At 50.2% G+C, this 13402-nt stretch overlaps 2 protein-coding genes across 13 annotated transcripts in view; one reads left to right on the forward strand and one right to left on the reverse strand.

Moving 5' to 3' along the window:
• The window catches only part of PPP1R7 (protein phosphatase 1 regulatory subunit 7), a 28871-nt gene extending 20418 nt beyond the window's left edge, over positions 1–8453 (reverse strand). For 3 of the 6 annotated variants that reach the window (XM_004743771.3, XM_013051886.2, XM_004743774.3), the window contains exons 1-5: positions 8264–8453; positions 5121–5261; positions 1372–1427; positions 694–759; positions 11–141 (exon numbers count right to left, since the gene is read on the reverse strand). In XM_004743771.3, the coding sequence (XP_004743828.1) occupies positions 11–141; positions 694–759; positions 1372–1427; positions 5121–5261; positions 8264–8315 (446 nt within the window). In that variant the 5' untranslated portion in view covers positions 8316–8453. Of the gene's footprint in view, positions 1–10; positions 142–693; positions 760–1371; positions 1428–5120; positions 5262–5678; positions 5741–8263 lie in introns of all 6 variants that reach the window. The other 3 variants (XM_013051885.2, XM_004743772.3, XM_004743773.3) reach the window with 3 other exon arrangements.
• Positions 8454–8457: 4 nt separating this feature from the next.
• PASK (PAS domain containing serine/threonine kinase) overlaps positions 8458–13402 on the forward strand; it is a 37294-nt gene continuing 32349 nt past the window's right edge. For 2 of the 7 annotated variants that reach the window (XM_004743776.3, XM_013051884.2), the window contains exon 1: positions 8478–9098. In XM_004743776.3, the coding sequence (XP_004743833.1) occupies positions 8649–9098 (450 nt within the window). In that variant the 5' untranslated portion in view covers positions 8478–8648. Of the gene's footprint in view, positions 9103–9163; positions 9340–9629; positions 9945–13402 lie in introns of those variants that run through there. The other 5 variants (XM_013051881.2, XM_004743778.3, XM_013051883.2 and 2 more) reach the window with 5 other exon arrangements.

Here is a 13402-nt window from a genome sequence, read left to right on the forward strand (position 1 = left end):
TATGACTCACTCCAACTGTGTCAGCGCCTCCAGATTCTCAATCTTCTTGATTTGGTTGTCATAAAGATCCAGCTCTCGCAGACTCTGCAACTCCTCCAGATTTTCAATGTATTTAATTAAATTTTGACGGAGGCAGAGAGTCTGAGGGATGAAAAAGGACAGTTGACACAGGCAACAGGGAGGCCATGAGATGCCAATTGTGTCACAGCACCAGCTTTCCAGGGCAGGGGATGCACTTTTCATGCTCCCATTGTCTTCTAGAAATGTGCCAACAATGGAGACGATAGACAGACACCCAAAGAGGGGCTGGAGGCAGGCCTTGCACTGAGCAGACTTCCTTGGTGAGGGAGGCACTGGTTAGGGTTGGGTGTGCATGCTGTTTCCTAGCAGAGCAAACTGGCACTGAGCTCAATTTTGAACAAACTGAACTGAATGAGGTAAGGACTATAGTCTGGGTGTGCTTAACTGCAGGCAGGCTCTGCACCAGCTCACTGTCTGACCTAGGGGAGCGGCCGTCGACCTCCTGGATAGCGCTGTAGACCCCGCCATATTTAGGATACAAAGTGCCGATGGCAGTTCAGGACATGGGCCGGCAGAACCAACCCCCAGTTAGACATGTGCCTGCACCCCTTGGGTGGGATGGGCTCCGGGGTGTCAGCATCCCCTCCAGAGGAAGGACAGAGTTGCCCTCACCTTCACTTTCTTCAGCACGTCGAACCCCTCAATCTTCCCAATGCGGTAGTGATTCAGATCAACGTCCTGAAATGAAGAAGAAATCGAGCTGCCAAGCAGCACCTAAAGACCTGCTTCCTGGAGGTGGGTGCAGGGGAGGGTGAGGAGACACTGTCAAGCCTGTAGACAGGCCACAGTGACACAGAGGACGGCTGCAAGATGCTCGCTGGCAGTCTGACATAAAAATGAGCAGCAAGTAAAGTCCGTTTTCCCCCCAGGCCCCTGAGTGCAAACATGGGCCCAGGCAGCTGCTGCCAGCTGTGGGCTTGGGGTGGGGGGGTGCCCAGGTGAGGCTTCCTATAGTCTCCCGCCTGCCCGGAGCTGTCAGCGTTCAGTGTGCTTCTGATGTTGGGGAGATTGAGGCCCTGCCATGGACAATGCAATCACCAGACCTACTCGTGTCATTCAGATGACAAGGGCGGTTCATCGGCCACCCAATCCTCTGGTTCCAGACCTGGAGTTTCAATCACTGGTATTAGAAACAACCAGGACACAAGGAATCTGACCCAACCGAGCTGGGCACAGACGACCTTGCCTAGGAAATCACTTACTAATCTGGAACCTCCATAAAAGACACCCTGACAGTCAGAGTGGTCCATCATCATGGCCCTGAAGGTTGCGGCCAGCAGGGGGCATTACCTCTGCATCTCTGTCCAGGCTGATGGTTTCCATATCCACAGGCAGCTCTTGTCCTTCTGAAAAAATGAGAAGGAAAAACAAAGTCCATTCAGAACCCTAGCGTCCGTGGCCCTGGGACTTGGGCTGCCTGGCTCAGAGCAAAATCACGCCCAGCAGAAGCCACGTGGGGGCACACGGAGGCTCTGGATGGTGCGGCAGGGTTAATGCACTGCTCCAGTCACAGTCGCCTTTCAAGTATTCAGATATTCCTGAACTTGGCTACCAGCAAAGGTCTCCAAACTTCTATGTGTGCCACTAAACTTGCCTGGGAAGGACATGTAGCCTGAAACTGTTTGCAGGAAGAAGGGGAGAGGCTGACAGAGCCTCAGGTGAGCCCAGTGCGTGGTAGGGGAGTGGCCCAGAACTGCCCAGCTGGCAGCAGCCGGCCCTCTCCTTTCTCGTCCGTGGCAATAAATTAGACCACATGAACACTGCTCATGCTGGGCATGTCAGATGTTCTAGGATGTGCCTTTTATTGCTTTGGAAAGTGGCCTCGAATCTATAAACACTCATCTCTGCAAAGAGGACACCAAAACAAAGGACAGCTTGACAGAGGGACTGGAGAGCCCTGACCGATTTAAACATACTTCTCCGCCGGTGGCACGAGCAGCTCCCGGCAGAGACCCCCCTGCCCCAGTGCTCGGGGAGAGCTGTGCAATGCGCTCAGGCCCTGGCCCAATGGCCTGCCATCAGCCGCTTCCTGGTCTTCGTTTCTCCTGAACTGATGGATGTGTGCATGTCTAAAAACAGCTCAGTGCTTGAAAACAGTAACAGCGATCCTTGGATTTCATCCATGTCTGACAATTTCTCCCCTCAGTCTGCTTGTCTTAGCATCTGAATGAGGTCATATACTGTGACTGGATGACACTTCTCTAATGTCCCTTCTGGCTCTCTGAGGAAACTGGGCCGCCTGGCTTGACATGGTGGGAGCATGTGGCCCCCGCTCTCCTGGAAAAGTGGCTGTCCCCACTGCTGTTTTTGCCTGGTTCCTACTGCTGCCTGCCCCCTTACCGCAAAGCTATATCTGCTTCTGCTATGGAATGGGCCTGCAGCCCTCAGACCTCATGCTCCTGGCACCTCCCAAGGACCAGGGCTTCACTCTGTCTGCTGGCCAGCCTGGCCCTTGACTGGAGGCAGCCGAGAGGAGCACTTGACCAGCTTAACCACTCAGCACTGGCTGGCACTGGCTAATTCAGTCTTCTCACGATGCCTTCTCCATAACAACAAACAATGGCCAGGCAAAAAAATATGTCGTGGCTACAGTTTATTATTTACTGGAATTATTTGCTATAACTTTACAAGGTATCAACCAACATAGGAATGAAATAAAAGGAGTTGGGCAAAACCAAGAGATATACCCAAATTACTCCTCGCCCCCAGATGGCACAAATCCAAGATCCGTGAACTGTGGAAGCTGTAAGGAGAGAGGCAGCACAATGAAGGCAGGTGTCCAAGCCATCTAGCGTCCACACCAGGACACTGTGAGAGGGCAAGGCACCACTGAAGACAACTGAGCATGGCCGGTGGGCAGAGACCAGGCCTGGGCTCCATAGGACAGGTGGTCACACAGCTTAAGGTGACTGTGTCTGTAGCATGCCCAGCACTCAGGGCAGGCCCCTCCGAACAGCTTAACTTCTGCAATATTACCAGCCTAGAATGTTTCCCCAAATCTATCATGTATTCATCTTTTTCTTTTTTTAAAAAAATAAGTTAAGGAAAATAAGTGAAAGGTAACAGTTGACACCTTTGAATTTTATTTGAACTTAGGACTTAAGTAAATACAGGTGGGAGCACCGAGTCCCGATTTCTCTTAAGGACTTAGAAGACTACAAATTTCAAGAGGTTTTTTTTTTTTTTTTAATATTTCATTTATTTATTTGAGAGTAAGCACATGCAAGAGCAGGGGGTAGTGGGAGAGAAAGAAGCAGGCTCCCTGATGAGCAGGGAGCCTGATGTGGGACTTGATCCCAGGACCCTGGGATCATAACCTGAGCCAAAGGCTGCAGCTTACAGACTGAGACACCCAAGTGCTCACCCCCCACCCCCATTTTTAACATTTTCCAGAGTGCTTTTAATTAGCTAGTCATCTGGAACAAAGAATGCTGGTTTTGGATAAGCTGGGTTCAAATCTAGCTGCTCTACTCTGTCACCGTGAGACCCAGGACAGGGCCCCACCAACTCTCCAGTCCTCCATGGGTGCTGGTTGTTCGGATGGGAGAGCAGGTGATGCTCCCACCCGCTTGGTCTTTCCGTGACTCAGTTAGACATAACGAAAGCTTCCATCCGTCACTCCCATGTACTTATTCCACCCACGCCGCTTCCAGAATATCTACTCTGGAGCTCCAAAGTAAATGTGGATGATACTTTTGTGGTAATCTCCCTTTGCCTTAAAATTAGGTTGCCATAGTTACCAATCATCTTCACTGGCACAGAGCACCATGTTATTTTAAAAATTAGGAATTTTTTTTAAGAATTTGTGGGTTTTATCACCATAAGGGTAGAGCATGACTATTACTACAAGTCTGTACATTGCATATAAATCTAGACAATGCAGAAGGTACAGCACTCCTCTCAACCTGCTGTTCAGAGACCTTCAACTGCAGTTTGGTGTGTTTTCTCTTTAATGCATGTTAAAACTTAGATATTATTAACCACTTTAACAGTAAGACTTCGACACGCATACTGTTGGGAAACGTGCTGTTGTTTCCTACTAATGTATCCTGCATATCTTTCTGTCTGTTCATATGCCCTCTCTCATTCTTTTCAATGTAAATCAATTTTTCTAACCAAACCAACAAAGATCACGGTTGGGGAGGGTGAAAAACCACCACTATTGACTGAAAACTTACTTTTCTCATCTCTAAATTAATTTTGTTGCTGTTTTTAATCACTAAAACAGGAGGCTACTGAGATATTTTCTGCATGAAACAATTTTCCTAACATCTTAGCAATTTAGGAGTCAAACCTCAGGCCTCTCATATGGTGAAACATGACTTAGAAATGACTTCTCTAGGGCGCCTGGGTGACTCAGTAGGTTAAGCAGCTGCCTTTGACTCAGGTCATAATCACCGGGTCCTGGGATTGAGTCCCGCATTGGGCTCCCTGCTCAGCGGAGAGCCTGCTTCTCCCCCTCCCTCTGCCTACTGCTCTGCTTACTTGTGCTCTCTACCTCTCTGTCAAATAAATAAATAAAATATAAAAAAAAAAAGAAAAGAAAAAAATGATTTCTCTAAAATACTAAAGGTACTATTCTGAAATTAATTTACATGACAAGGATAGTAAACAAAAGCATCATCAGCAAAAATTTTTTTTTCAAATCTTGTATTCTGAATATATGGGTAATAAAACAGTTTTCTGATTCTGTCTCAGATGACACGCCAGTACTAATAATGTTATTAGTAGTAGCATTTGCTTCAGTGGAACTAAAAAAAAAATAAAAAAAGCAACCTGCTTGCAAGTGGTATAAATGAGTCAGCCCACGAAAGGAGTGCCTCAGGGGGAGCAATGCTCCGAGGGCATGGCCACCAGCCCCCTGCAGGCCTCTACTGCCACACCAGCAGATCAAGAACCAGCCAAATGAATGCCCCTCCTGAGCAGCAGTCCTCCCACTGCCCTCGCCTCCACACGACACAATGCGGTGTGGTGGGGTTGGGCAGATCACATGCAACACGGCCGCACCCTCCCCCCTTAGAGAGTGTAAGGCTCTTAACTCAGCCTGGTACCTTCTGGGTCCTCTTCCCCCTGCTCCTCTCCATCCTTTAGGCTGTGCTCACTGAGGTCCGCCACTATACCGCTGCTCTGCTTCTTCCCTTCCTCATCGCCAGACTCTTCAGATTCGACTCGCCTGTCAACTAAGCCCACACACATCAATAAGAACTCACAGCCACTTTATGTGACTCTCTGAAGAACATATTTAACAGACGGACATCCAGCTATAAGTCAAAAAGACTTCATTGAGAAACATTTGTTGAAGTCAGCTCAACAAACACGAGTGTCTTTCCTGTCTTGGGCACCATCTGCGGCGTATAGTGGTGGGGACAACTTGTGTGGGGGAGGGCAGAGCAGGGAGGACACATGGGGACTAAGATGAGTAACAGACTATTCCTGCCCTCAAGGAAATTGTGAAGAATTCCCAGATGTTGTAAAAGCCCTGGATCATTTGTGACCAAGTGGACTAACGGGTGACACAGTGAAGCACCTCCTGTGTGGCTCACTTTTGGCCTGGATATCCATGTAGCAGGGACCATCGTGACCCTTCCACCACATACCTTCATCCATGCTCCACTATCCATTTGGCCAAGAAAACCAGCCCAGTTCACAGGCCCACGTTCTGAAAGAAATCAAGACTAACTCAAATCAGACTGTGGGCAGAGGGAAGGCTGTAATGAAAAAGGAGAAGATGGCCAATAGTGCAAAATGCCCCACATAAAGATCACCGATGCCAAACATCTGCACACAGTGATACCAGCCAACAGCTTTGAAAGGCTGGGAAATAAATATTTTTTGAATTAATAAATAAGGCAAGACTAAATATGGCAGACTGGTAAAAATCCTTTGGTAAGACTGTCAAATAATTTTCCTTTTTCCAGCTTTTTTCATGATCTCCCTTGGAAGTCTCTTGTGAAGTGCTGAAACAGTAATAAGTTACTGGGAGTTATCAACAATACTGAAAGTATTTTCTTTCCTGGTTACAGTTTGTCCACAAAGGGGTATACTCTTTGAGGAAAGGAACTTTTATTTCTTCTTTGTATCCCCTCCTGGGCCTAGAAAAGTAGCACCCAGGGAATCAGGCTGCATAAAACCAAGTTCTTATGAAATCAACCTGCCAAACTTCTGAATCCACTATGTCTTCCCCACCCTGGCAACTGCCTGGGCTCCTGCCTGGCATTCTAACTGGTCTCTCTGGGACTTTTCTGGCTCTGTCTCATCTATTCTGCATTCAGAGAATCTGATGTGATTGTAAAATCCAAATCTGATCTTTGACTCCAACAAGTTTTTTTTTTTACTTTTTATTTTTTAAAAGATTTTATTTATTTATCTGACAGAGAGCAAGAGAGCACGAGAGCGAGAGAGCGCAAAAACGCAAGCAAGCACAAACAGGTAGAGCAGCGGCAGGCAGGTAGAGAGAAAGGGAGAGGGAGAGGCAGTCTCTCTATTAAGCAAGAAGCCCCTGTTGAAATTTCGCCTTGTCCATATAAACACAGTGCTGGCAGGCTATTTGGTTTTCCAAGCCCCACTCTCCTCATCTGTATAAGGGGGCTAGGATAGGACCCACAGACCACAGGTGTTGTCAGGACTAAAGCACAAAAGCACAAAAGCAGTCAGCATGTGCATGATATGGAGTAAACACTTGGTAATTAGCTATTACCAGGCACAGGGCACTCTGTGGTCAAGGCTAAGAGAGAGCAAATTCTACCAGGTGTGGTATGGCTGTGACCAGGGTGGCAGGGACTTAGCTAATGAAGGGCAGCCAAAGTGAAATGTGGAACACTATCTTTAAGGCAGCAGAGGGTCTGGAGCATGAGACAGTAGATCCAACTATAAGGCAACTTTGGGATAGTGGGAACAATGGTCTGGCTCAAAGTACAGAATGGAAGAGGTGGGAATGGAAGAGGTATTGAAGATCTGGAGAGATTAAGGATATAGAGGCATCAGAACTTGTTGATTAATTTGGATGGGTGGGAGCGGGAGAGAGAGAATCACCCGGGTTTTGTATTTGTCGTTTACCAAGACATGGAAAAAAGTGAAGAGGAAGGAGTAGATTGGGAGGACCATGTCGAGAAGAGGGGATAGGAAGAGGTGCTTTTTTGCTCAACAAGATCCAAGACCCTTCACCAAGGTACTCCACGACCTTCTCTTGCTACCCTCCTCCAATAGTACGGTCACTCTTGGTCAAATCTCCTTTCAAACAGACCACCTTCTTTCACAGCCCTTTGCTTTAGTCTTTTTCTGGCCTGAAATGATATTTGATTTTTCCACAACCTGGTGATTTGTAGTTATCCTTCAAGCTTCAGGTCAGAGTTGGATTTGGTTAGGCAGCCCTCACTCCAAACATGTCAGCTCTTCTTTGCACTCCACCTCCCATCCTTCTTCCAGAGCACTTTACACATAAGACAGTGACTGAACTTCCTCCCTCCCGCAAACCACCGGAGACCAAAGCATGTAAGCACTTGAAGACAAGACTGACTCTCCAACTGGTGGGTGTATGTATAACTATATGCACATATAATATGCAAATGACTGTTTTCAACAAAACTAAAGAGTTGAATTTAGTCTTTTCAGAACTATGACACCTTTGAAAGCAGGCTTCCGTTGTTTAACAGTTCAATCTCTCGGCTCCTTTCCATCCCTTCCCCACAACCCATTCTCTTACGAGAGGATTCTTCTCCACCTCCACCACGTTCACCTATAAGCCGACTCAGGCAGGTCCCACGGCGCCCCGCGCCTCAGTTTCCCTGATAGCTGCCCCGGGAGACATACCCGCGGCGGACCAAGCTCCTAGGTTCGGTGCGAGGCTCCCACCAGGAGGTGGGCGCCCGGGCACCGGGACCACCGCGTCGTCAGTACCCGCCCACCCGCCCGCCCGCCCGCCTGCGCCGCTACTCCCAGCCAGCCTTGGGTTTGGCGCCTCTGGGCCGCCCGAGCCTTCCTGACCACTGCAGCCTCCGCCCGGGGACCCCGGGTCCCAGGCCGCCCCTGACCCGCCGAGCCGGCTGCCAGCTGTCAGGGCGCGCTGCGGGGCTCAGGCCACGGTCAGAGGCGGGACGGCCCGTTTCTCTTAGGCAAGGCCGGTGTGGGCCGCTGTCCCCCCTCCCGCTGGGCCCTTGGGCCGCCGCCCCACGGAGCCGCTCACCCTCCATCATCTCCTGCGACTGTTGCTGGCCCGCGCCTCGTTCCGCCGCCATGTTGGCTGCTCTTCCCCTTTCCGGAATCTGTCGCCTCAGGCCCCTCAGCCAATCAGGGGTCCCGACTTGGTGCTGGCTCAGCCAATGGAATCCCACCCAGAGTTTGAACCCCGACGTGCCTGCGCAGCCTCAGCACTTCATGGGAATTGTAGTTCAACGGAGAGGCCATGTGGTCCTCAGCCACAGGAGTATTCCGCCTCACCTCCCCGGGACAGGTAATGTGAGAGCGCCCCGGAGGCTTCTGGAGACGAGGAGCGGGTAAGAAGACAGGGGCGGTCGGGGCCGCATGCACAGAGCCGTGGCTGCAGGGAAGCGGAGAGAAGAATCTGGGAGATGCTGAGGGCTCGTGGGCTCGTGGAGGGTCTCTGCGCGGGGCTGCAAAGTGCGGGCCAGTCGAGTGCGTGCCGGCCCCTCCAGGTCTCAGCGGCTGCGTCTGTGCACTGGCCAACTTCGTCCCGACGTCGCCGCGCGGACTTGGCCCGTGAGAAGGGACCGTCTCCAGTTAACGTTCAGCGGTGGGCGCCCGCGCTCGTGCTGGGGCCAGGGCACCGGGGACCAGCCCCTCCCGCAGGTGCGGGAACAGCTTATCGTGGTCCAGAAGCCAGTCCAGTCGACCCAGTCCAGCGGGCCGCAGCCTCCGTCGATCCCTCGGCCCTGTGGGCGTGCCTGACCCGTGAGGGAGCCTCCTTTCGCCCCCCGCCTTCGAGGCCTCAGAGAGGGGACCCTGGTGTATTCCGAGACTGGAGGAAACAGAGTCACTTAAATCCCGCGGGCGGATGCGCCGTAGGTATTTTGGTCCCTCCGAGGCGCCGTAAGGCGGGCGGGGGGTTGCGTCCCTAGCAACCGTGAGCGCGGGCTTCTCGGTTCGGGAGCACTGAGTCCCGCCCCCAGGTGCTAGTGGTTGGCTTAGAGGACCTGTCAATCGACACGAGTTGTTCTACGATTGGCCGGTGGGCGAGAGGGGAGGCGAGGCTCGCTTCGCGCGGTGAAACAAACTTGGCCGGGGGACTCCGGAAGGCCCCAGGTGAGGTACCTGCGCTGGGGAGAGCGGGTCCGGGCTCTAGGGGCTCCTGGCGCGGCCGGTGGACGAGCTCCTGCAGAGTTCTGCGCCCCCGCGCCCCCTCTGTGCGGCTCCGGCCGCTGGTGGCCCGCCACCGCCTTGAGACCGTTCGAGGCGCCCTGGCCCGGGGGGACCGGGCCGCACCTGCCCTCCCGGGCCGCGCCGCCGCCCCCCGGCGCCCCGTCCGCCCCCGAGCTGGCGGCGTGCGCTTTGCGGACGTCGGGTTGCCCGCTGTCCTCTCACTGCTCGCTGCGGCGCCGGCGGGTCTCCGGGCGCGCTTTGCGGCTGGCGTCTCGCAGGCGGCCCCCTGCATACCCGGCCTTCTTCGTCCTGTCTTCGCGGCTCTCTTCCCAGACGACCGCGGTGCCTGAGCGCGGAGCCCAGGGTGCGGTCTGGACGCCTTGCAGCCCCTTCCTTCCGCACCTCATCACCCAGTAACTGCCCGTCCTGTGCCGAATTCTGCCTTCTGTGTCCCCGCGCCGTCTTTCCGCCGCTGCTGTGATTCAAGACCGCCTGTTTCTCGCCTGCGTCGCTGTACCCGGTCCGCCACGCCCCTGCCCCTATCTTCGGTAGGATGGGGGTCTGGTCGTGTCACTCCCAAGCACAGACCCTTTTAAAGTCGGTCTTTGGGAAAATGTCCAAAGGGCAGGGCAGGCGTAGTAGGAGAACCTGGGAGTTAGGCCTGACTTCTTCAGGCCCGTCCCCACATACTCCTCCCCGAGGGTGCTGTGGCAATCTTGGTCTTAGGGTGCCTCTGGCTGTCCGCCAGGAAGGCTTCTTCACTCCCCTTTCGGTGCTCTGCTCGGCTGGTGCCTCCTCCAGGAAGCCCTTGTTGACCTTTGGGGTCTGCGAAATGCCTCTTGCTCACATTCTCCAACCCAGCAGCCATCATCCTAGCTAGTCTTTAGGATGCCTTCAGGCGAGAAAGAGACACAGCCCCAGAAAGGCTCTGGGGGAGGGGGGAGTAGTTATTGGCCCCCAAAGTCCAGAGCAAGGCAGATTTTAGGGTAGATTTATCCTCAAAACGACATCCTCGCCGTCTTGTGCTCTGCTGCCCATTGTGTTGGCTTCATTCTGAGGCTGGTTCTGCTCCTGATATTCCAGCAGTGGTGGGAGCAGCTGGAGCTTTTTGCTCCCTAGCTCTGTGAGGGAAAGTTGGTTGCCTCCCAGAGTTCACCCCTAAGCTCAGAGTGCTTTCCCAGAAGCTCCCTGCAAATCTCTCCTTGCTTCTGTTTGGTCTGAGGGCTGTCTCATGCCTTCTGAAATAAAAACTAGCAATAGTAGTAGGATCACACGGAGATACCACCTGGGGCTCCTGGGTTCAACATCCTGTATCTTCTGCTCAGAGTAGGTACAAAAAACCCAAAACCCAGGAAAATTATTCTAAAAATTTAGGGCTGGACTGGCAGGAGTTTCTGGTTAGTCTTTGAATTAAGCCTGTGTGAAAGGAGTGATGTAAGGTTGTGTGAAGCCAGGCTTGGTGTTCTCAGAGGCCGGCCTGTGCCTGTTGAGCTGGAGGTGCTCGGTGGCTCTGCCGAGGTGCTGTGGGCCTTGGTGCCACATGGCATGGATGTGGTGTGCAACACTGACTAGCCCGTGGCCGGCCACAGAGGGCACAGAAGCCATAAAGGGATTTGGCTTTCTTGCAGCCACTTGATTTGTCGGCTTTGGACACCATTTATCTAACCCCCGCCCTGCCATGCAAGACCAAGCATTTTGGCCCCTACCCTCCCTTCCCTTTCTTCCCTTCTCTCCCTCTTCTTGTTACCTTTACAAAGCCAACTTTTATAATACTTACTATGTATTCTAGAGTTTTATTAGTAAATTTACAATGTAGTCTAAAGAGAGGTTTTTGTTTTTTTTTTACAAGTGAGAGTTTTCTCACATTCACAGTGTAGTCTGAAGCTATCATCAAGTCTCTGTGCTTTGTCAGTTGGTTGGAATAGAAATGGAACAGAAATGAAAATGTGATCATGTTGTTCTTTATTTTAGAAATAGTCCCTTTAGATAGTTAGAGAAGGGAAGCAACAGGTTCTGTTAGTTTGCTATCTAATTTCTCTTTTATTTCTTACTCTTTTGGTTCCTAATCAGCTGTTGCTCTTACGATCCCACATTGGATATATGTATGTGTAGGAAACATCTCTTAACTTTTTAGCATATGCTGCTTGACCATTCAAAAGGATAAATGCGACATTAGTCATAAATCATAACAGTGAAGTGAACACATTTAAGCCCAACCCCCAAATTAGGAACTGAAAGACCTTAGGCCATTGTATGACCCTCCATTCCATCTTGCTGCTGGACCCTCAGAGGAAATCTGCCAGAAGTTTGGGTTTTTCCACATTTGTGTGTACCCTTCAACAATATATGTAGATGGGGGGTGATGTAGAAAGGGAATTTTACTCTCAATGGTCTTTTGTGATTTGATTTTTTTCACTTACTATATTGTGAGATTTATCCTCATTGCGTGTATAGAATTTGTCTACACTGTTATGAGTCATAGTATGAATATGCCAGAATCTTAAATCTGTTTTCTTGTTGATGAGTGTTCAGGTTTCTTCTTTTTTTTTTTTTTTAAGATTTTATTTATTTATTTGACAGAGAGAGATCACAAGTAGACAGAGAGGCAGGCAGAGAGAGAGAGGGAAGCAGGCTCCCTGCTGAGTAGAGAGCCCGATGCGGGCCTCGATCCCAGGACCTTGAGATCATGACCTGAGCCGAAGGCAGCGGCTTAACCCACTGAGTCACCCAGGTGCCCCTCAGGTTTATTCTTTTCTTCCTTTTTTCTTTTGCCATTGAGGGCAATGTTGCCCCAACATTCTTGAGTGTGATTTGCTATTTACGTGCAAGGATCCTATAGAATATAAGTCTAAGAGTGGGATATACTGTCCCAGTATGTTAATGTGTGACTTATTTTAAACTGTTTTCTGAAGAGGTTACATTAGTTTGTTAGTGTTGCCATTAATCCTGATCTCTATCAATATTTGATATTATTAAAATTATTAGGTTTTGCTGGCTTAGTAGGTGTAAAATGGTCATGATTGTGCTAATAAAGCTAAGCCCCTTGTTACAGGTTTACTGTCCACTAAGGCTTCCTCTTTTGTGAAATTCTTGTTGTCATTTTTTTCCATGGAGCCGTGTGTCTTTTACTGTATTATTATTTTTTAAATTTTAAATTATTGGCCTTTTGAACTCTCTTGGATATGAATTTCCTGGTTATATATGTGGCAAATATATTTTCCCAGTTTGGGGTTTCTATCATTTTGTTTGTGGTATTTTTGGTGAACGGACATTCTGAACTTTAATGATAAATTTATTAGTCTTACAGTTAGAGCTTTTTGTGTCTTGTTGAAGAAAACCTTCCTTGCCCAAAGTCTACTGAAGGTCTTTCTAATTATCTATGAAAGTTTTGACTTTCACAAGGTTAGTCTTTGATGTCTTGGACATGGCTTTTCGCATGTTGCATGTTGATCACTCTCCTGTTACTGTTTCTTGGAGGCACATGGAGTTGTACCTCCAAGGGAGGTACATGGCTTCCCCATGGGCCTGCGGCCAGTGCTGGGCACCACTCCCTGTCAAGTGTCCGGGGTTCTTTCCCACACTGGGCCGGGGGTGGCCACTGTCTGTTCCTTTGATCAGTTTGGTTATTCCTGCCCAGACAGACCCACACCACGGCTTCCTGTTGGGTTTTCACATCTGGGAGGCTGGTCTGTGGTTTTGCTCCTCACTCTTACCTCTCCACTCTCTTCCTCTTACCTCTTCCTCTCCACTCTCTCTCCAGCTAGCTGTTCAGTTCTCCCTGTCTTTATTTCTTAACTTCTCTCTCCCAGCTCTATGTTCTTGTTTCCCTGCATTGCATTCTGGGTTATTTATTCTCATAAATCTACTGATCCTCTGACTTTCTTTTCAGCCCTGACTACCTGCTTCATCATTCATTAACATTACACATTAACTGTATTGAGATAATTTACAGACACTAAAAGGATGGTCAGTGCCTAGTTCAGGAAGCATTGAGATAGTCCCACAG

This window comes from Mustela putorius, unplaced genomic scaffold (genome assembly GCF_011764305.1).
Source record: "Mustela putorius furo isolate JIRA1106 unplaced genomic scaffold, ASM1176430v1.1 tig00003869_pilon_pilon_pilon, whole genome shotgun sequence".
Classification (NCBI taxonomy): Eukaryota; Metazoa; Chordata; class Mammalia; order Carnivora; family Mustelidae; genus Mustela; species Mustela putorius.